The sequence below is a fragment of the Rhincodon typus genome, chromosome 7 (assembly GCF_021869965.1).
Source record: "Rhincodon typus isolate 14 chromosome 7, sRhiTyp1.1, whole genome shotgun sequence".
Lineage (NCBI taxonomy): Eukaryota > Metazoa > Chordata > Chondrichthyes > Orectolobiformes > Rhincodontidae > Rhincodon > Rhincodon typus.
In genome coordinates, this window is record NC_063338.1 from 86,323,859 (window position 1) to 86,351,050 (window position 27,192).

The 27,192-nt window shown below is 40.3% G+C and overlaps 1 protein-coding gene across 1 annotated transcript in view; it reads left to right on the plus strand.

The window, feature by feature from the left end:
- The first annotated feature begins 1,983 nt into the window (after positions 1-1,983).
- Positions 1,984-27,192, plus strand: part of LOC109930579 (contactin-associated protein-like 5) — a 1,093,911-nt gene continuing 1,068,702 nt past the window's right edge. Inside the window, exon 1 of the mRNA XM_048598831.1 lies at positions 1,984-2,071. Coding sequence (XP_048454788.1) covers positions 1,996-2,071 — 76 coding nt within the window. The 5' untranslated portion in view covers positions 1,984-1,995. The remainder of the gene's footprint in view (positions 2,072-27,192) is intronic.

Genomic DNA, 27,192 nt, shown 5'->3' on the forward strand with positions numbered 1-27,192 from the left:
CTGCTCACTCTAGATGTTTTAAGTCAAACATCCAACTCTCTTAAATATCTGTATTTTAGCTGAGAGGAATTATTGTCAAAATGAGCAAATGGGGCTGTCCATTTCATTTTTATAAAAACAGATTCCCACCATACAAATGTTGCTGGCACATTTTACCTATTTTGTTTTTAAATGCAAAAAATTCTGACTAAATCTGGGTGTTCCGTTTTTGTTTAGTGCAGATCTGTCCACTTACGACAACGAAAGCACTATCTTGGTCTCAGTCTGGGAGATCAAGGAGGCAGAACGATTGTTTTGTCGTTTTGTGTGTGAAAGAAAAACTTAACTTGGGATTTCAATAAACATGCTTCTTCTCCACATAGTGAATCCCTACGAGGGCTCTTATGGCCATGGTTTTAGAATTCTGTCCTCCCAAACAGCTGAAGTTCATCCTCGAATTGCTTCTGATGACCTGCAAGACATTCCTGGATTTGAAAAAGCGAGCAGAACGACCTCTCAAACAGATTACGATTGAGAATGCAGTAGATGGTGATTCATCTCCCTTCACAATCCCACCTAAAAAAAAGTAGTATTCGGGTGAAACATTACTGTCCAGGAATGGGGAGCGAATGCAAAATGAAGCAACAACTTCACTTGTGTGAAGTGAATCTAAAGAGAAGGGTTCTGTTTAGGGATTACATTGTGATAACAATAAACTCGATACTACGCAATATTCAAGGGGGCTAGGAGCAGGGGCACAGAAGTAGGGTGGATGATCCCGAATTAAGATAGTTCACCTTGTCTTTCTTTGTTGGGGTTGGGCAAGCAAAAGCCTTTCTCCCAATCCCAGCGCCCACTGATGTTACTATTCGAAGCTAAATAAAAACCGAAGGAACTTCGAACGCTGCACATCAAGAACAAAAACAGAAGTTACTGGAAAAGTTCAGCAAGTCTGGTGGTGAGGAAGGGTCCCGGTGACCCCAAATGTTAACTCTGATAACCCCCTCCCCCCTTGCTGCCAGACCTGCTGAGCTTTTCCAGCTTTTGTTACTATTCAAAGCGCCCGCTTCAAATCGCAGGGAGAACGGCGTGGCAAGAGTTAATCTGTCCTTAATAATAAAACCAGCGCCGGAAGGTGGCACGGTGGCTCAGTGGTTAGCACTGCTGCCTCACAGCTCAAGGAACCCGGGTTCAATCCCACCCTCGGGCGACTGTCCGTGTGGAGTTTGCACATTCTCCCCGTGTCTGTCTGGGGGTTTCACAGGCACAAAGATGTGTGGGGTGGGTTGGCCGTGCTAAATTGTCCAGGGATGTGTAGGTTAAGCTATGGGAAATGCAGAGTTATTAAGAGGGGAGGTGAGTCTGGACAAGATCCTCTTCGGAGGGTCGGTGTGGACTTGTTGGGCCGAATGGCCTGTTACCACACTGAGAGATACCAATTGGGGGTCAATCCCGTGAAAATGCCCAAAAAGTAGAAGCAATATTCGGATGCAATTATTCCTTATTGTTGAAACTTGCTGAAAACAAATGTTAATAATCTACAATTTGTGAATCAACCTTCGTCTCTTTTTTTTGAAAAGCAAGCGCCCGATTTAATGTTAAGAGATTTGAGGGTCATTCGTGTCGGGGGTTGTTGTGTTTTTATTCAGCAGAGCTTTCGAGCGTGAATAAGACGCTGAGAGGGACTGAGCCTCCCAACAGCAGCTGCCTTCCCCTGCATCTCCCTCTCCCCCTCTCGCTTTACGTCCGTGATTCCGGGTCCACTGGTTGGCGCAAGAGAACGTGTAGCGGCGGGATGGCGTGAACGAGCAGCTGGTTCCGAAAGAAGAGGAGGAGAGAGGGAGGGAGGGAGAGGGAGAGAGAGAGAGAGAGAGGGGGGGGGTGGGAGGTGGGAGTGGGACAAGGAAGAGAAACAAGAAAGCAACGGGACAGAAAGGGAAATCAGACCCTGGTTGACATGGTGAGGAGCAGAGAGTTTCTCTCCTGATCCCTGTGCCTGTTTTTCCTTCCCGAAAAATGGACTCGCTCGCTGGTTGCTGCGCGCTCTCTCTATCCATCAGCTTGTGGGTGTGCATCACTACCGCTCATTCCCGTAAGTACAGCTTCTGTCTTGTTACAGACTCCCCCCTTTTTAAAATCAAATACACATTTTTAATGTGAAGAAAGTGCTACAAAGGACCTGGTCTTGAGGGAGGGCTGGTAAAATTTTTATTGCTTTTGTGCACACACATACTAGTTAAAAGTGAGAGGCGCTCACATTTGACAGGGAGAATGTGTCCATCTCCCAGCTGTCCTTGTTCCCTGACATACGGTGGCACTCAAGAATATACTGCAATGTTGGCATTTTTTTGCACTTAAATTCGTCCTTTACTCTCGCTGGGAAGCTTCCTTCCAAATGGAAGGCAAGTGTTTATTTTTCTTTTCATCTCCCTCTGTAGATACGTCTTCAACAGTATTTAGCACCAGTAACTTGTAAGCAGGCAGCCTGGAAGTGTCTGGGTGCCGTGTCTCGCCAGTGGTGTGCCCTCGGGGAGAGGGGACTCTCGTCGCTGGGAACCCTGTGCAATGCGAGAATGGTTTAATTCCCAGCACCATGCACCCACCCCCTTCTCTGACAGTCCCGGCGCTATGTTGCTGTTTACAAACACACTTTTGTGCGTCGCTCGGAGTCGACACGCGAAGGAATGGGGAATTGTTGTCCGGCTGGGATTGAGCATAAACTGAAATATATGCCTTCTAAGATAAAAAAAGCCTAGTAAATATCAATGAAATCTCTGTCAGCAGTGATGTTAAATATTAGACTGAGACCCACGTTTGTTGACAGTTACTCCCCTCTTTCGGAGGGGGGGCTGCAAAACTTCTGAGGGCAGGGGATGTTCTTAAATAGTCAATTTATTAAAATATGACTCGCCGCATCTTTCAGGTTAATTGCGCTCCTCGGCAGGTCACTAATGTTCTTGTAAGTTCCTTCCCTAGTTGCTCTTTCGCGAGACTACAAACTGCATGCACTCTGCAACCCGGCAGATGTTTCTCTTTGTTTCTGTGGAGGGAAGTTATGCGAAGCAGTTGGAGATTTGCGAGAGAGCTAGACCGATATCCCGAGTCGGATTTTACAGCCTCACTGAGCCGTGTTTATACATAAAGATGGCAAATGCAACCTGGTTTGCTGCCTCCAGATTTTGATTAAACTTCCCCAGTGCGACACACGTGTGGTATCGTGTGTCTTTCTCAAAAATGTCAAGATAGAAGTGTGGGGAGCGCGGTAGTATCTTTTTATTCCTGGGTGTATTTCATCAGCGTTCAGGTGAAGGATACACTCGGAGCCCTTCAATCTTTCCCATAAACTCGATATTGATGCCCCACCCTTAAATACAGCCTCGCCTGTAATGTCTGTGTATTTCCCACCCTATCTCAATTGTTATAGCGCATGAGGAGGCCATTGGGCCAATCCTATCTGCACCGACTCTGCCTCACACCCCCCTCTTTACCGAACACATTTTTTCCCCCAGATAACACACACTAACTCGCTTTTGAACGATCCAGTTGAAGCCGTCCACGCTGTCAGACGGAGCCTTGGAATGCACTTTTATTAACTGCGTGAGAAATAAGTTTCTTTTTCTATCTCGCTCTTGCTGCTTGCACATCCCTGAAATGCATTCTTTCATGTAGAATGGGAGAGCTCCTTTTGAATTCGACAGCGATGTTTTAATGCGAGGCTTGCATTGAGTCTATTGCACCAACTCTGTTGTGATGGGATGAAACTTTTTGTAACGTTTGCACCCGCCCCTCCAACAGAAAAAAACACACGCGTTGGAAACTTGCGCTGACCATCTGTCATTTGAGTCGAAGTGCAAAGTGACAAGCGAGCATCAATTGAGTCGAGGATGTTGTGGCAAACGGGAGTGTGGGGGGAAATGCATGCTGGAGCTGGCTGGTGGCGGCGGCTTGGTGCGAAGCAAAGACTAAACTTTCATCAAAGATGTGCAGAGCATTCTCGGTTAGGAATCGCCAGCGAAACGCCCGTCTCTACAGTTTACATGCTCCAGCAACATCTAATCTGCAACCGCATTGCTCAGCGCTATTCAGCTGTCATAACTTTTTTGGGGTTTTTGCCTCTGAGACATAAGGCACGGTATTCGGACTGCCGTGTGTTCACGTCAGCCTGGTGTTGCAGTGCTGTAGCCGTGTCTAGATGTCACTACAGAGCAGTTAGCCGAGTGAGGAAAAATGCTGGCTTAAAGATACATGCCGTCCCTTTTTTTCTTAAATATGCATCAAAACAGGGAGTGCGCAGCATTAACCAGCGTGAAACAAAACAAAACATTGTTCTTAACCCGTAATAAACAAACAAAAAAACCAGATTGCTGGAGAAACTCAGCAGGTTTAGCAGCGTTTATGGAGAGAGAGAGAGGGTTAACGTTTCGGGACAATGACCTTCCTTCAGAACCATCTTCACTAAGTGTCTTTATTTTTGAGTATTGTCTCAATTGCATGGACCGAATGTATGCAGTGTGGCATCTGTACGAACGGGGACCACGTGTAGACCACACTCTTCCTTTCCAGTCTGTTCTACCATTCAATAAGAATACTGATCTGATTTTAACCTCCACTCTACATTCCTGTATGGTTTCCCCTCCCTCCCTGCCACCTCCATAATCTTTCGTTCCCTTTGATAATCGAGAATAAAGAAGTTAGCTCAGTTGGGCTGAATGGCTGGTTTGCAATGCACAGTGACGACTACAGTGTGCACTCAAATCCCTCATGGGCTGAGATTATTGTGAAGGACTCTCCTTGCCTGAGGTATGGTGACCCTCAGGTTAAACCACCACCAGTCATCTCTCTCTCATTAGAGAGCAGCCCTGTCATGTTAAGTCTACGGTGACTTTTCGTACTGTTACATTAATCAAGAATCTACCTCTGCCTTTATAGGTATTATTTTATTTTACTGTCTTAATATTTCAATGTAAATCATTGAAATTGTTGCTGCTTTATTGATGTAGCAGGGTGAAATAAGCAAGATATATTAAATTTCCAAATTCTCAAACATTCATCTTTATAAGATGCACTATTTATTTTGAAATGCTTATATCACAAGACTATCTCTTGTTTAAAATCAATGGTTAAGCTTTGAACTGATTTTGGTTTTTTATGAAGTGGTCAGACCTATTGCTTTTAATAGGTTTCTTGCATCTGTTTGCTGAGCCAGAGCTCAAATGCAGGCTTTGTAAGTCAGCTAGCACACAGTGTTCATGCTCCTGAGGGGGATTGCAAGCAGCACTTCTTAGGGTTCAGGCTGTCTCTGCAATGCTGATGGCAACCAGGGCCCAAGTCAGACTCAGTAATATGACAACTGAACTGAACCAGTCAACGGTACACCAAGGGCAATGGTCATTGTTAATCAACCAGTTTAGAACATTGCAAGACAGACCTCCTACTGACAGCTCTGATCCTTTTGCAGCCAGCTTTCAGATCTAACAAAAACTTTAATTGTGGCTGAAGTTCAATTTGAGGACCATGTGAGAACCTATAATATTTGTAAGTGAGATGCTGTGTGTGGCTGTTTTAATTTTATCTTGCCCTCACAAAAAAGGACCACGTAACTGATTACAACAGTGGCAAATTAATCCGTACCTGCTTCCCTTTTATAGTGCATAAAATTATTTTAATGTTTCATTGCAAATTTAACTTTTTTTTTAACATATGAGCTTTCCACAACAGATTCCCATTTGACACACACAAATTACATTTAAGTCCGAGATGAGGCAGAATTTCTTGATGGCCATGAATCTGTGGAAGTCTTTACTGCAGGAGCCTGTCAAGGCTGGGGCATTAAATACATTCAGGGCTGAGGTACAGATTTCAAATGAGTAAGGGAATGAAGGGTTATGGAGAAAAAGCAAAGACATGGATTTGAGGAACAAAAACAGAAGTTGCTGGAAAAGCTCAGCAGGTCTGGCAGCATCTGTGAAGAAAAAAGTCAGAGTTAAAGTTTTGGATCCGGTGACCCTTCCTCAGAAGGATTATGGAACTTCCTCTTCGGACCCTTCCTCACCGGACTCGAAATGTTATCTGTGATTTTTTTGTTCACAGATGCTGCCAGACCTGCTGAGCTTTTCCAGCAACTTTTGTTTTTGTTCCTGATTTCCACTATCCACAGTTCTTTCAGATTTTACATGGATTTGAGGGTTATCCAAACAGCCACAATCTCATTGAATGGCAGAGCAGATTTGATGGGCTGAATGGCCTACTTCTGCTCCTAAGTCTTATGGTCTTAATGGGGCAATCTTTTTGTTTCAGGTTGGCTCGAAGGCTTTACAATTGTTTACAATTTTTAAGCATTTTAAACAGTGGTGTTAGGGAAGGGGTCATTTAGCACAGTTGGTTCTCGATCCCTATTGGATGGATCAGATTGATAGCTAGCAGGTTAAACAGGGTTTGATTGCCATATCCACTGAGCTGGGCTCTGGTGCCTGCCTCCCCTCCCTACCCACAGTTAACTGAAAATAAAACATGTGGCAGTGGCTCAGAAAGTAATCACTAAAGACCTGCCTTTGGGCAGAGAAGTCAAGGAAGAGATTGTTGCAGTCTATTTAACTAATAGATTTCTCATTGAGAATATTGAAGCCTTTTTTTGTAAAATTATGATCTACTCTGCACCCTGAGATCTGAAGTACCATTTCAAATTGTGCAAAAACAATTTTCAACTGTTCTTGCAGTCAGTAGAATTGGAATCTGTTTGCACAAAGAACTTTATAGCATTTTATCAGTTTGCTGTTGGGATTTAGAGTTAAATTTTGAAGACAGTTTGCATAAGCATGGATTGTGTTCCCTCGGGTACATGGTCATGTTGCTTTTAGTGTTAATAGGATTCAAAAGGGATATGGAGAGAAAGCATCACTTAATGGGATGAAATAAAGAACAAAGAGAAAATGAGGGCATTTTCTTAAAATTACAACTAGGCCAGTTACAACCAAATCAGAGAACTTTTTTTTGTATGTATAGTTGGAGAGATGTGGAAATAATAAAGAATAAATTAAATGCTAGAATATGTGAATGCTGCACTTATTGCCTCCAAGTCTCGGATTAGTACAATTTTATTTGTTCCATAATCCTTTACATCCTTACCGAAAGGAGTTGACATACAGATCAACCATGATTTAATTGAATAGAACAGCAGATACAAATGCCTGAATGACTTAGTCCCGCTTGTATGTCCCCAAGTCTTTATTAACCTTGATGGAGCATGTGACAATGACATTATTAATAATTGTGTTCTGTCAAATTTTAATCTATTGCATTCTGGTTTGGTGGAAACTTTTGGGGAAATTATTTTTAATGGACACAACACTGGAAAAACGTGTCTGTTGCAGTTTTGGGCAGAAGTCTTCTCCACCTGCCTATTAGCCACTTCCTGAAGTGTGTGAGCAAATAACATACAAATTTTAACCTGAACTTGAACAAGATTGTCCCATGAAAACCAAGTCCCTGAATGAACAGGTGTGACCAGCATATGGAAGTTATAAGTTATAAGAAATAAAATGTTGTCTAAATTTTACAATGTTTAGATCAAGTTGGGAGTGTATCACATCACTGCAGTAAGGTCACTAAAGAATTGAAAGGATGTACCGGAGTAAACCATTCAACCCCTTGAGAAATGATCATTTGGATCTGTACTTAAATGCTATTTTACCTGCCTTAGTTCCATAACTCTTGATGCTGTGTTGTTTTTGACTTGCTCAGTCAATGCATTTTTTATGCATATAGTTAAGTGCGCACACAGTTCTCCCCCTCAGCATCTCGCTGTCGATGACATTTCTATTGCTGCACAAACAAGAGTTGGCAGGATAATCGTTTTTATTTTATGCAAGTCAGTTTTGAACCTTTTAACTTTAGAAAAAGACCATTGTCCAAGTTGATTTCTTTGTAGGGTTAAAAATTCTTCAAAAAAAGTCAGTCATATATTAGGATGATTTAGTATGATGCTGGACTGTTTGAAATTGCAAGCTCCAGATGGTCTCTCACCTGAAGTGAAATTGCGACCTGTCGTACTTTGAACAATTTATTGATTCTGTATTCCTGTTTTAATGTGCGTAATTCATCACAGAAGGGGATGAGAGAGACCAATTACTGCATCTCCCCTTGCATTCATCCATGCAAATAACTCATGCTAACACTTTGTGTGCAACTGCTTCAATGTTGGTACGGATACTGGCAGAAATTCTGAGAAGATGCAGGTTTAGTTGCACTTGTTCTGTTCCTCATGAACCATTGCGATATGAAAAGCAGTTCGTAACAACGCAGAACATGTAGTGATTGAAGGACATGGATCTGACAAGCCATAAATGAATAATTTGGAATGCATGCCTTTAGCTACTTCATATTGAAAACCCTTATCTCACCAAAGCTGTCACTCTGTTTTGTTTGGTCTGAGCCCTCCAGGCACAATATTGTTCTTTGCATGAACATCTTTACCAGCATGCTGTGTCTAAGAATGTGCGATATTAATGTGTGATTAGACCAACCTATATAAATAAAATGGGCAGCATCTTAGATACATGGTGTTTGTAAAAGGTACATGTAGAAAAGGAAGAGAGAGTTTACATTTATACAGTGTATTTAATGGCTAATGGATATTGTAAAGTATTTTGCAGTCATTGAAGTACTTCTGATGTGTTGTCACTGTTGTAATGTGTGGAATATGACTGCTAATCTGCACAACAATCTCCCACAAACCAGCAATGTGATAATGCCCAAATAATCTGTTTTCATATAATGTTGATTAAATGGTTAATTATTGTACCGGTGATAACTCCTTCCTCTATTTTGAAATAGCTTTTAATATTCACCCACGTGATCAAATCTGTCCTTGGCATAATGTCTCATACAGAGGACAAGACCTGTGACAGTGCAGCATTCCCTCAGTACTGTAATGGAATATAATAGAGATGTCTTTTGTTCAATCTCTGGAGTGGGACTTCAACCTGCAGCACACTGACTCAGAGGTGAGGGTGCTGCCAACTGAGCCATTGTTGCCATTTTGAAAGTTTTATTATTTTTTTCTGAGCTTACAGGAGAAACAGACGTTTTAAATGTACTATATGATCCTTGTGAATCTCTGAATTCAGCAGCTTCCGTGCACTACAACTGTCTCAAATAGTCAAGGAACATTCATTCCTGTCCCTAGTGTTTATTCACTGTAAGCAAGCAATGCAACAATATTTTGGTAATTAGCCTATTCAGCTTGTCCTTCCATTAAGAAGCTAGGATTGATCAGAGAAGAGAAAGTTGAGGAGATTTGATTAAGAGGTTTGAAATTATGAATGGCTTTGATGAAGTACATTAAAATTGGTTCGCAGTCCAAAAAATGGAAAGCAACTGGCAATGTTCCTTTGTTTGTTTGAACTGTGAGTTATAATCTGAAATGTGCTGTCTGAAAAGATCAAGAAGCAGGTTTAAAGACTCTTGGGTACAACTTGATGAGAAGGTGTCCTTTTTAAAAAATAGGACTACGAGGAAACAGCAGGTGCACAGAATTTATTGGAGAGATTGACTTATGAACTGATACAGGCATGATGAGCAGAATGGTCTTCTTCCATGCTGTTATTCTACGCTAACGGGCACTGTCAAGATTTCAATTGCTGGAGCCTTGTCCTGATTTCCTAGAATGTTGGAATGATAACCTTTTGGTATTCTGGTTTCATATCTCACCAAGTCACACAGAATGTTCTGGCTGACTTTTTCTTCCTATGTGGCTTTATTTTAACACTGCATGGCCCCTTTTAAGATGTGGACCTCAGTTGTGCATGGCCTGCATGGTACATTCCAGATTGCTACTAGGTTGATATTAGGAAGATCATTGACTACTTGTGTGTTTACATTTTTTTTGTTAATGCTCCTGTGAAGTGGCTTGATGTCTCCTCATATGAAAGGTGCTATGCAAATACGGGTTGTTGATTGGAGTATTCTGGTTGGGGGGGTGGGGTGGGGTCAATGGACTGTTGTGTTCAGCATCCATTTTGCTGACCAACACAGTTGTGAGCTTAAGCAACCTCCATCAGCAATTGAATAGTCCAGCTCTGCATTCATTCAGCACCAAAATGTAGTGCTCAGGCCAGGAGTGCAGGGGACAGAAATGTTATTATATGACATGATAGAAGATTACAAAGTGTAGAAATAGATACATTGCAGTACAGCATGCTGCTGATGTTTTCACAAAACTGGAAGAAACAAGTGGAAGATGTCAGTTGGAATTTGAGCTTTTTCAGCCATTACCAAAATATGATGAGCGGAATTGAATATAACCCAAACCATCTCTCCAAACATAACCAAAATTCATAAAACAGATTGTTCATTATCAAAATAATTCATCTTAAACATTGCCAATTCTTTAAAAAAGCTGCTCAGTTGTCTAAATTCTTGATCTGGCTGCTTTGCTGCCTCTCCCCACCCCCACCTCCCTGTTTTGTTCCCTTTTTAAGTAACTATTGAATCAATTCCAGTACTCTTTAAGGCAATGCATTATAGATTGTGATTCGATAAATGTCTCCTCAACTCCCCCCTTTTTTTGCCAATGTTTTAAATCTGTGTCCTTTGATTATCCTGCTTGTGGGAATAGCTTCTTGCTATGTACTTTATTAAAACCACTGTCTTTCAAGTGTTTTATTAAACCCCCCATCCTTTTGCCCTGTTTTTATTTTGCAAGTTCCGAAACCACAATAATAGATTTCCACAGTTCAAATGGAAGTAAACATCTTGGGATGTGTGCCTGTTAACAGCACTATATAAATGTAAATTGCTTTTGTTATAGAGTAAGAGTGTTACATCCGCACCATCATAATTCACTGAAATTCTAATGATGACAGTAGACAATAACAATGTTAGATAATGAAAATAAGAATATTGTTCTTGAGTTGCATTACATTATTTTATTTTCCATTGTATAATTTGATCAAGACTGTTGCGGCTATGCAAGGTTATACTAGGGAACTGCTGCCTTGACAAAGGTTCCTGACTTTGAATGTGATGCTCAACTGAGCTCCTATTTGTTTTGGTCATTACCTTATGCTATGAATCCTTTGATATTCTTCAAAGAGCAGCAAATCTTTGCATCTACATTGTGCATTTAAAGAGTAAATAGTCTCAAGCCACTTCAAGCATTATCAAACAAAACATGAAGTATTAGGACAAACAGCCAAAAGCTTGGTAAACGAGATAGGCTTCAAGTGCGTGTCTTTAAAGAAGGAATGAGTAGTAGAGCAATTTGAGGAGGGAATTGCTGAGTTTAAGGCTGAGGTGATATTTTAAGGTATGGCCATAGTGTCAAAAATAGGAGCACAAAGCAGGAGGTGGATGAATGCAGAATTCTTGTAATATAGTGCCAAGGAGGTTCTGGTGCTGGTGAGTGGTGAGGCCCTGAAAGAACACCTGGATGATGTTTTGCTGTGTGTTTTGATCTCATACTGTGTAGTGTTGAAACAGACTGGTTGAGGAGAAGGCAAAGCTGAGGACAACCTTCAGACTTAGACTTCAAAATAACATTACTACACTTTATACTAAGGTACTATGTGAGGTAATTATTAATATACCACACTGACTTATAGTTACATTAGATGAGGATTAAATTGTTTGTGCTCATGTCCTCGCACTGAGTTTCTTTTAGAGAATCTCACTCCGATATGTTTGTCTTCCTCTTGAGACTGTTCTAACTCCGCCCACACTGTTGTATTTATACTCAGTGATTTATAGCTCTGTGATAGCATCATAATGTTGCTCCAGGGTCCTAAGACTCTCTCACAACAGATGAGTATTTTAAGATAGAATTGTTTGGAGTCAAGGAGAAACTATAGGGCAGTGAGCACAAGATGATGAATGAGTAGGGTGTATTGTGATGATGCAAAGAGCAGAATTTCAAATTTTTATGGTTAAGGATGGATTCAAATAAGAAGTTTAAAAAGTAACATGTTAAAGATTATCAACACAATGTAAGCCTGACGCAATGGGTTTAATTGTTTCTTTTTGTGTAATGAATGTGTTTGTTTTTACATCTGGGTCATTCAAAAAGTTGTGTAAAACTAGTACTGAATATCACTTCATAAACAACATCGTAACTTTCACTAGCTTACAAACCCTTGAATACCATGAACGTGTCTGCTAATCATGTTACAACAAAATCACAGCTGTCTCTCAGCCCATGCTATAATCTGTAGAATTGCTTTTGTGAATTTAGCAACTCTTCTTAACTATTACATTTAAATGGCGAAAATTGTGTGCGAGCTTAGCATAGGCTTTGATTTATGTCAGCGTTAACTTCGAGGCATAGAGTTTGAATTAATTAAGTGGGTTAATGAAAGTCTGCAAAGAAATGTAGCAATTATATCCTTGCACGGAAATAATAACTCAAGTTCAGTTTGCTAATTGTCCAATTAAACTTTTTATTTTCTCTTTTCTGACACCCATGCTTTTCTTTGGGTTCCATTCAAGCTCTATTAAAATGTGCATGAAATCTTTCTGTTTAATTTATTTTGATGGGAAAGTGTGTTCTGATTTTCCTAGGCTATGATAAGATATTAGATGCTTTTGAACCATTGTTATCACATCAAACTGACACCTCTGGTTGTTTCAATGTCAAACTTACTCATTTACCTTTTCCAAAGTGGTACTTTTTAAATGAAGTACAATGCAAACAAAAGTCACAAAAGATTGAATGACATTGTAGGTTTTGTTTTAGTACCCAAAAAAAGAACATGCTTGTATATTATTATCTTCCGTCTTCCTTCTCAGCTCTGTCCTGCTTTCTTATTGCTTCTTTTTCTGTCTGTCTCACTCCCCTATCATCCTGTCTTTTCTCATTAGAAAAACACAATAGCAGATTTGTAATATTAGAATTATTAAGACAGACCACAGTTGAGCCAATAGAGTGATTTCCTTAAGGGAAAGACTGGTTAGAACTGGGAAAGTGTATCAAAGTGGACCTAGAAACTGGATTACAAAAACCTAAACTTTTCTTTTACTCTGTTAGGGTAAGAGGCATCAAACAAAGGTTTGCCAAATTTTGAAATGTAATGAGAGGCTGAGAGTGAAGAATGCTTTTTCTGGTTGCTAAGTGGGGATCATGGACTCAAGTTTATAATGATGAAATGGTATTTTAAATTTTTGTGTTAGGCACATTGTGATTTAGAGCAAAAACAAAGTTCTGGAGAAACTCAGCAGGTCTGGTAATGTCTGTAGAGAGAGAGTGAACTTTCTCAGCATACAGAGACAGAATTAACACTTTCTGATCCTTCAGTCACTGCCTGACCCTACTGAGTTTCTGCAGCACTTTGTTTCAAATTTCCAGCATCTAGACTACTTTGTTTTAGTACAATTTTTTAAAGCTTCCTTTTGAGACACACAGTACAGTTTCATTGCAAGTGGATTTGGCTAAGTTTTTCAAAAGCAAGAATATAAAGGGATATAGAGACATGGTTGGGAAATTGGATTGGGGAATTTGCTGCTATTTTAAAAAAAAAACTAGCATCAGCAGAGGAACAATGGGTTCTCACTTTAAGTTCTCCGAATTCGTGAAACTGTTTCTGATTACAAATCTCGGTCCTAACATTGCTTCAGTCTTTCCTCTACTGATGTGTATATGTGAGTGCTTTGTGATGGTGCCAGCCTTCTGTCCTCGTACAAAGGCATATCACTTCACTTTGTCTTGATGCCACTCTTATGAACCCAACTGAGATCAGAAATTGGGTTTTGGGTATTGTGGGTATTTTTCATTTCAAATAGCCTCATCTCCATTGTGCAATGCCACTGCCTCTGACAAACCACTAGCTAAAATGGTTCACTTCATGGATATATGCAGAGGTTACGATTTACTCAGTCACATTAATACACCTTTGAAGTTGTAGTGGACCTTGATTGTTCTGTTGCAGTTACACATGTAGGTCAGGTCTCATTCCCCATGTGTGTAAATAGGCTATGAAACTTTTGCATCTCTGGTTGATGCAAGAAAATTATTCCACTGCATTGTAATCTCCCTCACGACCAAAGCCCAGTGATGTCCTTGACCAACTCAGCGTGTTTGTTAAATCAACCAAGGAGCTTCCAAGATAGTTAAAAATACTCACTACTAATTTCAATTGTCATGTTTACAATCTGGGAATGTTTTGGGTTAAGCATGGATTTTATCTAGGCGGTGATGCTTCTTGTCAGTGTTCCTGTAATTAAATTCATGGACAAGTATGATTACAAGACAACATGGTAAGATACCAGAGGACACCTGTCGACTATGGAATTATGCCCAGCAGGGAAGGTGCCATTTCAAGTGAAAATAAAGGAAATGTCTAAAATTAGCAATGAAAACAAAATCTACCAATAACATGACGAGGAAGTCTCTTGGACATCAGGGGGTTAAAACATGTTAAGAGTACATGCCTAAAATTAGTATCGTGGTCAAAATTCCATGCCAAATCTTTTAAGAAACTGTATCTTTAGAATCCATGGATTGACTGGTCATGATTCTTGGTCCAAATAATTAATGAAAATGCTGTGCTGTTTGCATGAGATTGACGCCTTAAGATTTTCTTGTAGTCTGGCCAAAATAAAGGTCAGTTGGTGCAAATCTATAGTATCCTGAAGTTTGAACACCTACATGTTACCAATGGCAATCTGTTTAATTTAATATATCATTCAGCTACTCATTCACCTCCTCAAAACTGATCTTGAATTTCACTGAGTCTTTGCTTCAAGTAAACCTCTGATTATAATTAACATGGGCCAGAGCTGACATAATGCAACTATCTTCCTTTAATTTGACACTGCGCTAGGACTTGCATGTACCTTAATGCTATGCTTGACAAAGTCTGAGACCGATATAATTAGCCACAAAACCAAATAGAATACTGATCATACCAAATATTGAAATGTTGGAGAGTAGTGGGACTAGAAAAAGAATTGGTGCACCCATTGCTTGTAACACTTCCCACAGCACTATTTTAAACCTTGTCCTGGTCACTATTTATTTCTTAATTGATGTCATCTTTAAACAATAAAAAAACTGATCATTGTCGCACTGCCGTGTGTGGAATTAATTATGTGGAAATAGGCTGCAGCATTTCCTATATTACAACAGTGGCTAAAAGTACCTAATTGACCATAATGCATTCCAAGGTTGTGAAAAGCACTATATAAAATGTGAATCATTGACTTCAGTGCCAGACTCCACTGTGGAAATGTAGAATGTTTAGCAGCCACTTTGAGGGTTTTCTGCCAAAGTAGAAAAGGAAAATCCATGCAATAGTGAACAATGATTAACAGATTTACATTGCTCTGAGAATCTGTAACATCACTGTTTCATTGCATTGTATCAAATCAACACATTGCATAGCTGAGCTCCAATATTTAGTAGGTTAAGCGTGGATATTATGAAGACTTTTCAGGCTAAATGATTTCTCCGTTCATATTTTTTAACATTTGCAAGATGCCCAGGTAATGGAATATTGCTTGATACCCAAGTTACATTTGTTGTATAATTTGATGGCATGCAATATTGGCATTTCGTTCCCAAAAATCAAAGATAAAAAGAAAACTGTAGTTGTTCAGGTAATGTAAATAGAGTATTAATTCTCAATAGATAATCAGATATCTGAAACATGAACATTAAGTAGGAACTTTTTGTCCTGAGTATTTGGATGTACTTTGAACATTTTGTTGCTTGCTTTTTCTTTTCACCAGTGTGCTATACCATCTCTCCGAATGTGTTGATGGTTTCTTTGGGATGCATGCTTTTCAAAATAGTTCACCTTTGTGCAGGGTGAACATAAGTGTTCAAAATTATGTTCCGAAGAAAGGGTCACTGGACCCAAAGCGTTATCCCTCCTTTCTCTCCACAGATGCTGCCAGATCTGCTGAGATTTTTTTTCCAGCAATTTCTGTTCCTGTTTCTGGTGTTTTGACTTACTGGATAGGAGGAGGGATGGTTAATAGCTAGAAGAAGCTGACATTAAGGTAATTGACAAACAGAGGAGAAATTTAAAAATTCTGTTTATGTGATGAGTTATGATCGCAAAAGGGTGGTGGTAGTGAATTTAGTAGTAACTTTCAGAAAAAAACTGGAAAAATAATTGGAAAATGCAAAATTTGGAGGGGAAAGAACAGGAGATTGGGACTAATTGGATTGGTCATTTTGATTGTCCAGAAATTGAGTATTGCTGTAAAAAGACATTTTGTCTTGCACGCACCTGGACGGTTCAGAAAAATACAAAAATCAGATGTTAACATGATTCTTTGCACACTCAGGATTACTTAGCAAATGCTCTCCATTTTCATGAAATCACATCTAATGTTGGACACTTGTACCAGCACCTAATGTGGAATATTAGTTGGGCTCACAGCGTGGCACACTTACATGTACATGTTAATTCAGAAGGCCAATATTTTTGTTTGGACCTTGCACATGTACATACAACTGCCATGTTTATACTTTACAAAAATAAGGTTCATTTCTCAGCAGTGCTGTTACCTGGTTCAAAATGTAAACATAGGTTGCCAGTTACTGTCAATCGGTATTCACTGGAGCATTCTCTATGTCTACGTTCTCTATGTCTGTATTCTCTATGCCTGCACCAAAGAGCTTACTTGCCAATGAATAAGAAATCTTTTTTCTTTCCTTTTTTTGTTTCCCTCTTCTTTCTTGTTTCTTTCCTTTTTGTTTCCATTTTTTACCTAAGATTCTGTACCTAGGTACCTTTTGTACCTAAGATGCTCCATTAGTGGCGACTTGTGAACGTTTCACAGTGCTAAGACAGTACATGTGACAATAAATCTAATTGAATTTAAATCCTCTTGTATGTTATAACTGTTGATTTTTCTTTTGCTTTCACATTTCTTGTGAATTATCCTGAAGATTGCAAGACAAAAAGCTTTGACACAATGTATCTTTTTTCAGCAATAATTAGATATTCTTTGAAAGCAGTGACACAGGCACAATGGACCACATGTCCTAGTCATCCATATTGATTCTATAATTACATGTTAATGTCACTAAGACAGCCATCTTTTTGTTGGTGCTTGAAGAATTGGGGGGAAAAAAAAACTAAAGACTTGGATCTTAAAAATTTGAAAGAGTCAGGCCATTGAATCAGTAAGACATATTCCATGGGTTTTATCTTAAATTTGTTTTGCAAACGTATTTGTAAAAAATAGCTTGTTTTCAACCTCCAGTTACTATTACATAACTGCTGCATAGTGGAACATTGCATCAGTCTGCTTTTGGTTGTTTGCAAGCCCCTTTTTTTTAGTTCATTGCCAAAATCTGAGTGCTTTGTCTCAATTCAATACTGTTCATTGTTCACTTTCGGTCGTAAAGGTGTAAGAACTAATTCCTGGACACACCCACTAATCAGTTCCTACCACTCTTGTATATCTATCTTTTTTTGTTTCTTCACTGGATATGAGCATCACCTGCTAGGCTAGCATTTTATTGCCCTTGAGAAGATGCTGGTGAGCAGCTAGCCTTGAACTGTAGCAGTCCAGGCTGTAGGGAAACCTACAATGCTGTAAAGGAGTTCCAGGGTTTTGACCTAATAAGTGACCAAGCAGCAATACAGTTCTAAATCAGGATGATATGTTGCTTGTAGAAGAATTTGCAAGTGCTGACAGTGTTCCTGTGCATGAACACCCTCTCTGCCTCCTGCAATGCAGCCAATTTCCAGTTTGTTCAAGAACTGATTACCTACTTTGTTCTTTTTAATTCCCCTACCTTTTTCAGAAAGTAGCCAGGTTATTGAGCTTTTCCTTTTGTGGTGTAGGGTAAATGTAGGTATTTAATCCATTGTAGGAGTCTAACCAGTTCGTTGTGGTGTGCAGACGCATAGCAATGAATTAATTAGTTATCAATACTATCAGCATTAAGTTGCACCAATTAGCCTATTTTGAGATCCAAATTAATATTGTTCTGATTATGTTGGTATTCGATTTGTGCTGTAAGATGTAGGAGGTTGACATGAGGTACATAATTTAATTGTCATGGTTTACTTTATCAAATCTGTAATATACTTTCATTAATCTGTAGGACTCTGGCTCAAGTTTCTATCAGTTAGCATGAATGCCTTTAAATATAGACTCCTGAGTATTGGTGCAGCACAATTAACGCAGTCGTATAAAACTCCCTTGTCTGCTGTTTTAATACTCAATTCAAACTGTTAAAACATGTCCCACTATTCAACAAGGCCAGTTTTAATTCTGCAGTGTTAACGCAGCTTCACATTAATAGGTTGAGATGACAAAAATAAGTCTGAATGGTTTGATCATGTAACAGTTCTGGAGCATTCCATTGTCTTGTAATGGGGCAGCAAAATAGAATACGTTGCTATAACATGGTGTTTTCTTAACATTGTTATTCTTTTCCATGGAATAATGGAAAACAACATCAAATGTGAGGCATCAGTCTTGTTTTGACAAGTAGCGGCACTGTCATACAGAGGAGTATCATAGCTTCTGGTGTTACTGTACAAAGTGTGGTTTATCTGTAGCTCAACAGACAATGTTGGGTTATTGCATTCAGAACCAAGGCGAAGGCTACAGAAACCTTTCACGTGGAATGACAGGTCTGGCTCAATCTGATCTCGACCCAAAAAGACATTAAGTTGTGTTACAGTAATTGGTTTGGTGAAAGGCAGCAGTAGAATTTGAACCAATTCTGTTTGCACGTACTGAATGAGGGTATATTTGACCATGCCATGCCATGTGCTGCCAGAGAATGGAGCTGTTGCACTATGCAAATTTCCGTGATTAGCTCAGTGCCAAAAATGTAGAAATGGATCTTTTGCTGTCACTGCTTAAGTTTATTTACCAAAATACTCTTCTGTTCATTTGTTACATTAAGTTGACCCATTGCTTAAGCTTACTGACTCTATATTGGCCTTTGAGGCTTTAGTTTTGACGTTCTTATCCTTGTTTTCAAATTCTTCCATGGCCTTGTTCCTCTTTATTTCTCTATAATCTCCTCCAGATCCCGCAACTCTCATATATGTGATCTGCCCCATGTTTAACATTTTGCATATTCTGGTTTTCATAACTCAGCCATTAGTAGCTGTTGCCGTCTATATCCTTGACTTGCGAGATTGAGTCAGTGATTTTATTTTTTGGGCAAGAGACCATAGTATGCCTGTGCTCCTTCAGATGGAGGTGAGAATGAGACAAATTTCAGCTAATGTTTCCCTCCTCCTCATAGCTGAACGGTCCCTGTATTGTTGAAATGTTGCCAGTGAATGCGTCCAGAGAGAGGGACAGGTAGCATTATTGCAGTTTACCTTTCTATTAGACACTGGCTAGATTTTTAAGAGCTAGGAGCAGAAGTCGGCAATTCAGCTCCTTGAACCTGCTCTGCCACTTAATACGATCATAGCTGATATCCTCTTGGCCTCAACTCTACTTTGCTGTCTGCACTCTATCACCCCTCACAACATCGCTAATTAAAAATCTGTCTGTCTATCTCCTTCTATATTTATTGTGTCCCAGTATCTGTCACACTGGGGTAGTGAATTCCGTAGGTTCACGACCCTTCTGAGAGAAGTAATTTCTTCTCATCTCTGATTTAAATCTGCTACACCTTATCTTAAAACTTTGTCCTCTTGTTCTCAATTGACACACAGGATAAGGGCCAGGAGCAGGCAGATGGAACGAGTCCAGTTTGGGATTATGTTCGGCATGGACTGGTTTGACTGAAGGGTGTTTTTGTACTATATAACTCTATGACTATAACTCTGTGAAGAAAGATTCTTTCTACGTCTACTTTGTCGATTCCCTTCAAGGGAAACTGTGCAAAAAGAAAATTACTGCAGTCAAAATGCTGGTAAATGGGGCAGAGGGGAATCCGGATTGATTTACAGCACTGAAGGAATTAGCTATGTCGTTGGCATGCACAGGGATTGCTGTAGGTCTGTGGGCTGAGGGAGCATGAGGTGATCCTCAGTGATCACCCTCCAGAGGGACTGGAGCCAAATCACCAGGTAGATCAATTCCCAAAGTCCGCACTCAAGGATAAGGCTCCAGTGCCCCACAAAATCAAATAATGTCATGGTTGGTCGTTGCTGGTGAAAGTCTGCACGTGGCATCTAAGGCCCATGAGCCGATCAATCCCTTCTGCTTGACAACTGTTTTAGTAGCACTTGTTGACAGTAGAGTCTCGTAATTAACCCTCTTGTACCTACCTATACTGCCAGCCCTGCATCCTCTTGATTGTTTGTTATGTCATATGTAGTGAAATACAATGAAAAGCTTTGTTTATGAGCGGTACAGGCAGATCACAGCAGGCAAAGGATGTACAGATCAAAAAGATTGAGAGGCATTCAGGTTACATTATTTGAGGCTAGAGTCCATTCAACAGTCTGATAAAGAAGCTGTTCCTGAACCTGCTTGTGCGTGTGTTCAGACTTCTCTATCTTCTGCCTGACAGAAGAGGTTGTAGGAGGTCATTACCAGGGTGCGATGGGTCTTTGATGATGTTGGCTGCCTTTCCTTGGCAGCGAGCTGTGTAAATAAAGTCCAAGGATGGAAAGATTCTCTAGGCCCGAAACATCAGCCTTCCTGCTCCTCTGATGCTGCTTGGCCTGCTGTGTTCATCCAGCTCTACACCTTGGTACCAAGGATGGAAAGTTGGCTTCTGTGATGGTCTGAGCTGTGTACACCGCCTTTGTAGTTTCTTACAGTCCTGGGCAGAGCTGTTGCTGTATCAGACCATTATGCACTGGGACAGTATGCTTTCAGTGGTGCATCTGTAGAAGTTGGTGAGGGACCTTATGGACATGCCAAATTTCCTGAGCCGCCTGAGGAAGAAGAGGTGTTGTTGTGCCTTCTTAACTGTAGGATTTACGTGGGAAGGAGGGGAAAAGTTGTTGGTTATCGTCATTCTGAGGAACTTGATGCTCTTCACCATCTCAACCTCAGTTCCGTTGATGTAGATGGGGCATGTTCTCCTCCTTTGTTTCTGAAGTTAATGATTAGTTCTTTAGTTTTGCCGATGTTGAGAGACAGATTGTTTTCATTGCACCATGTCACCAAGCCCTCTATCTCCCTTCTGTGTTTTGACTCGTCATTGTTAGATGTCCATTCCATTACGGTGAAGTCGTCAGTGAACTTGTAGATGGTGTTCATTTGGAATTTGGCATTGCAGTTGCCGGTGTACAGGGAGTTCCGTAGGGGGCTGAGGATGCATCCTTGGGGGTGTTGGGGGGGTGCTCCAGTGTTGAGTGTTATTGTGGAGGAGTTGCAGTCACCTATCCTCACTGATTGCGGCCCATGGGCAGAAAGCTGAGGATCCAATTTCAGAGGGCAATTTCTACGTTCCCCTGGCTATTCAGCTATGGAAGACATGTCACACACATACTGTACGTACTCATTTACATATTTCCTTTTCTTTTTTGCAGGACAAGTAGCACAAGGTAGATAAGACCATCTTACCCTTTACTCAATGGCTCCTGCTCAGGTGAAGGATTTACAAGAGGAAGCTTTTGGTCATCATGCTTACCTCGACCTTGCTTAGCTACGTTTTTCAGAATTTTTGTGTGGCAGTTCATGTGCAAACAGATATATTTCAGATTTGAGTGATCTGGGCACCCAGGAGTGTGTCTCCTTAACTAGTTCGATCACAGTTTAAGATTAAGAGCATAAAATATTGAGAACAGTGTGTAAATTAGACTTTTGGAATTTAGTGATGCAGCTATATAAAGAGACATTGGTCAACAAGAAAGGAAATACTGGTGGAAAAAGAAAGGAGGATCCTCAAAAATAATTAAAACTGAAGCAATGAGACTTCTCTGTTGTCATTAGTAGTGTTTATTGCTACAAAGGTTTTTTTTTATTATTCATTCACGGGATGAGGGCGTCACCGGCTAGGCCAGCATTTATTGGCCATTCCCAATTGCCCAGAGGGCTGTTAAAAGTCAACCACATTGCTGTGGGTCTGGAGTCACATGTAGGCCAGACCAGGTAGGGATGGCAGCTTCCTTCCGTCGAGGACAGTATCAGAAGTCACATGAAACTGGGTTATAGTCCGACAGGTTTATTTGAAAAGACAAGCTTATGGAGCCTCACTCTCCTTCAGGTGTTAGTGAGAGAGGTAGTATCAGGCACAGAATTTAAAAGATCAACACTGGCTACTTCACATCAAAGGACATTAGTGAATCAGATGCATGTTTCTGACAACTGACAATGGATTCACGGTCGGCATTGGACGCTTAATTCTAGTCTTTTTTTAAAAAAATTGAATTCAAATTCCAACCATCTGTCATGGTTGGATCCAGAACATTACCTGGGTCTCTGGATTAACAGTCTAGCGATAACACCACTAGGCCATTACCTCCCCTCCCGATTGGCAGTCATTAATGTTTCTAAAGTCATTAACTGGAAACCTGAACTAGAGGAACAAGGCTTTTCTGTGGTGTGTTTTTAGTTTAAAAAATGCACGAATCCAGCAACTTGATATTAATTGTATCAACGGTGAGGGAGATAATGTGATGGTTTTCGTGAGCATAACAGCAGAATGGTGCAACTTGGACAGCAAGCCCTGAATATTTGCTTGATGGCACATTGGCCCCCTGTCCCGAATTTGCTCCTGTTTTTGCCCATGAATGATAGTGAGCACTGTTGGCTTCCATGTATTTGAACAGCAAATTACAGTCCCTCCTGTGAGTACTTTCCATTTCACTGACTGACACAAAACAGGGAGCAGCAGCCTTCAGCAATGACATTGCTATACTTCAGTCTTGCTGAAAGAAAATCAGATGAAACAAGCCAAGGACTTAGCAATTTAATCCGGTCGCTGGAAATCTGGTGCCATCATTCATGTCAGCTGTGCAACTAAAATGGACAGTGTGGTCTCATTATAACTCAGTCAGGCAAGACTAACACCTGATGGTATTCTGTATTTTCAGTGGAAACCAACAATGTAATATGGGGATTGTGAAGACTCCTGTATCTTGTGGGTAGGATTTGGAGTGTACTGCCTGAAAGGATGGAGAATATGCATTCAAGAAATTGCCTTCAAAAGGCAGTTGAATAAATACATGACAGGTGAAAAAATAGAAGATATTTAGGGAAAGAGCGAGTGGCTAGATTAACTAAATTGCTCTTTGGAAAAGCCAGTGGTGGTGTCCTCCCCCCGTAGACCTGGGTTCAGTTCTCACTAATCCAGAGGTGTGTAATAACATTTGAGTTGGACATTGAGTAGAAAATATCTTAGAGAGCCTGTGCGGATTTGATAGGTCTATTAGCTTTCTGGTGAATCCAGGATTGGTTACCTCAGTTGGCTGGTTTGCTATGTAGAGTGATGCCAATAGCAGGGCTTCAATTCCTGCACTGGCTGAGATTACCAGGATAGTCCCACCTCTCAACCTTTGCCCTCACCTGCAGTGTGGTGACCCCCAAGTTACACCACACTTGCTCTGTGTCTCCAAAGAGAAAGCAAACTTATTGTCCTCTGGGACTATGGCTATCATTTTAGAATTCTGATTTTGTGATCAAATGCACAAAAAATCTCTCATGTCTACAGAATAAAGCTTTTTCTCATTACGGAGGGCTTTGGAAATATTTTCTTGCGTAAGGGAACTGACTAAAAGAAAAGTTTGTTGTTATTTGGAGATACTTGATATCTTGGGGTTATAGACTGGACCAGAGGAATTTTAAGAGAAGGTTCACAGGGAGATGGGATTTGAAATTATGAAAATGTTGTTATTGAACAGTTGCTTCTTTTGATTCTCGAGACAATTAAGGGCTGACAACAAGATCAATTTGCATTTGAATTACACCTTAATATTTGGACATCTTATGCTTATCAAACGTAAGTTGACATTGAGCTACATGAGTTATTAAGCCAGATAACTAAAAGTCAGAAGTAAATTAGAGAATGGAAGTGATGAAGAGAATTTAAAGTGAGAATCACAGAGCTTAAGGCCAAGGCAGCAAAAGCCACACGTCCCAATGTTAGTGATTCAAATTGGAATTAGTCACAAAGCCAATAATGCAAGAATGCAGAGATTGGGGGAGGTAGAATGGGTGGGTGCCAGGCTGGTGGAGATCAGAGATAGGGAGGAGTGACTTCATGGAGGAAAACATGGTGAGAATTCCAAAATGGAGATATACTTTTAACCAAAATCTCAAATCATGGGGGTCACTCAGTGCAAGTGATATGAAAGTGGGACTTGTTGTGACAGTGAGGAGACCATCCGCAGGAGATTTAATGGTATCTAACTATTAGGCTAGAATGGGGGATGGTAGTCACGGTGTGTTGGAGTTGTTGGCATTAGAGGTAGAAAAGGCATGGTTTCGGGTATTGATAGCAGATATGTGGAGGCATGGATGAATCCATAAGGCTGCATGGATGGAAGTAGTTGTTTTTGTGCAGATATATAGTCAGCAGCTTAATTCTTAAGTAATCATGAAATAATCAATAGATGGAGTGTCATTTTATACACATATAAAGTTCTAAGTGATTTAAATTTATTTTTAATATGACTATTGCAAAAAGATTGGAGCCATTTGGTTCATTGGTGTTTGGAGGGACCTTGCTAGGCAGAACAGAGTTTCTGATCGTGTCATTGGTATTGCTCTCTGATACGTTTTAAAAAAAAACAAAGCTGTTGTGTAATATATGATAGTTACTTTAGGACCTTTGGCCAGGCATTTTCAACAAGTTTCATTAATAGGTTCTTTTGAACCCACAAAAGTCGCGGTTTTACTTGCCACAGTTCCTAACTTTGTCTTATTACTCAAAAATGCTTTAAACCCAAGGATGAAATAATAAATTATTTTCATATCTTACTGAGAATAGCAAGTCTAAACTAATGATTCAGGAGCGACATTGCAGCTCTTGATTATATCTTAGGCTTTCTTATGTTTGGAAATTTTTTTCGATTAACCCACAATAGAAATGGGACATGCATCTCTGATGGTGTCTGCAATACAATTTACCATCTCAAAAACTGCAATTATCATTGATTCCAGGTGAACAATGCATATGACTTATTACACTTTAGTCCGACAGAGTCTATAGGTGTAAATCTCTTCTTGTTGTTAGAACTATATTATGTTATCTCTGGAGGTTTCGTGTCATTGAAAATAGAGGACATAAAATTCGAGGGACATGTTGGAAGCTTAAAGTGTCCAGGAGAATTTTATTTTTGTCTCCAGTTTTTACCTTTTGAGTTGTGACTTGTGGAAAAGTTCACAACAGCTCTGTTTAATGCCATCAATCAAGAGGAGAAACTGGTCGAGGTTACTGGTAAGTAGAAATATAGGGCATGAATGTTGCATTTGATTCTTGTCTGCACTGGTTGTCTATTCAGTCTAGACTGAACTTCAGTCTATTCCTGTTTTCTAACCCTTAGTTTGTTACTCCATTGTTATGGAGTGTTAGCTCAAGTATGTCTCTTTAAAAGTCATTTGTATTTCTAATTTGCCATCCTTTTTCAGCTTGTGAATTTTAGACCCACTTCTCCAATTGGATTTTAGAAAATAAATTCTCCTCGATTTCCCCTTTTAATCCCTCTGGCAATTATTTTCAAATCTAGTTGTCTGGTGGTTCAGAACCTGAAAAAAAACATATTTATTGAAGCTTATTGTCTTGCACTCATCAGGACATTTTGCAAGAATGTCAATTCAAAGGGAAAACTGGCATTTGTACTGCAGAAGAAGTGAGAGCTGATTGGTCGCAGCATTGTCATGAGGGATGCACCCATTAAGGCAGGCTTTGTTTAAATTTTAAACCAGGCAGTTTGACTCTGAATAATTGGGGTATCGCCCAGAGTAACGAACCTACAAATGGCTGTTACCTATTTTGAGTTGAAACGAGTGCAGTATATGTACACTTTCTTTAGGGCTGCAAAGAATAGGACCATAGGAATGAAGTAGCACAGAAAGGGAGCATTCAGCCCATCTTGTCCATGCGATCCAAAGACACCCAGATGCCCTTTCTAATTCCATCTTCCAGCACATGGCCCATAGGCCTGCAGCTTACAGCACTTAAGGTGCAAATCAAAGTAGTTTTTAAGATTTCAGGGGCTCTGCCTCCACGACCAACTCAGGCAGTGAATTTCAGATACCCACTACCCTCTGCATAATACAAAATTTTCCTCATGTCCCCCTTAATCCTTCTGCCACTTAGCTGGAATCTATGACCCCTGTTTTTTGAACTCTCTGCCAAGGGAAACAAGTTCCTCCTGTTTACTGTTTTCCAAGGAAGAAAACAGCCTATAAATATATATAGTCTCCAGTACATGTACCTGTGCTACACTGCAAGACCAATTGACAATCCTGAATAAGCGTCAGCTTTGGCAACAACTTTCTTCAACAATGTTTCAAAACTGTGATCAAACATGGAGAGTGCTAATCTGCAATGGCAACGAACCCATTGAGAAACCTACAAAAACAAACAGGCGTGAAGTAGTAGCATCAGAGGGAATAGACAGACCCCCAAACAAATCATCTACCCAAACCTTCAGAACTACCTGTGTGACACGCAGCAGAGTCCTCAGACTGAGCATTGTCCTTACGAGTCACTTGGGACCAAATAAACTGACTGGAAGCAAGATGTCAGGACTACCTGAGAAAGAAAGGATGATGACTGATTATTGACCATCTGCTAAGAAAACAAAATCCTTCCTATCCACTCTAATTTAGATTCCTCAATTTTGTATGACTCTTGAACTTTCCCTATTCCACAAGAATAACGTCTATCCCTTGTGGCCAAAATTATTCATTTTTGGCAACATCTTTGTGGATCTCCTCTGCACCTTCCTTAACATGATTGTCTCCTTCATTTGATATGGTGAACAGAATGTGGTCATATCCTTCTTCTGATTCCCCCTGCCGAAGGCAGGTCCAACCTATAGCTTTGTGATCTCCTCCCTGGACATAGAGGCAGGACTGGGTTCCACCCCAGATGGAATAGTGATTGAACTCGTGTGCTAAGGTTCCATTTTGATCCATACCAGCTGCCTAGCCAACCTGCCCTCCAAAGGAGTCTTGGCAACATGCACTTTCATGCACATATGGAGGTCTGAATCAATGGATGATGATGGTTAATGCTCCAGTTTCTTGGAATCACATGGCTGACTCAGAATCTCTATTCCGCTCCTACTTCAGATGGGTCAGTTTTTGTGAGTACTTCAGATGGGTCAGTTTTTGTGAGTACTTCAGATGGGTCAGCTTTTGTGAGTACTTCAGATGGGTCAG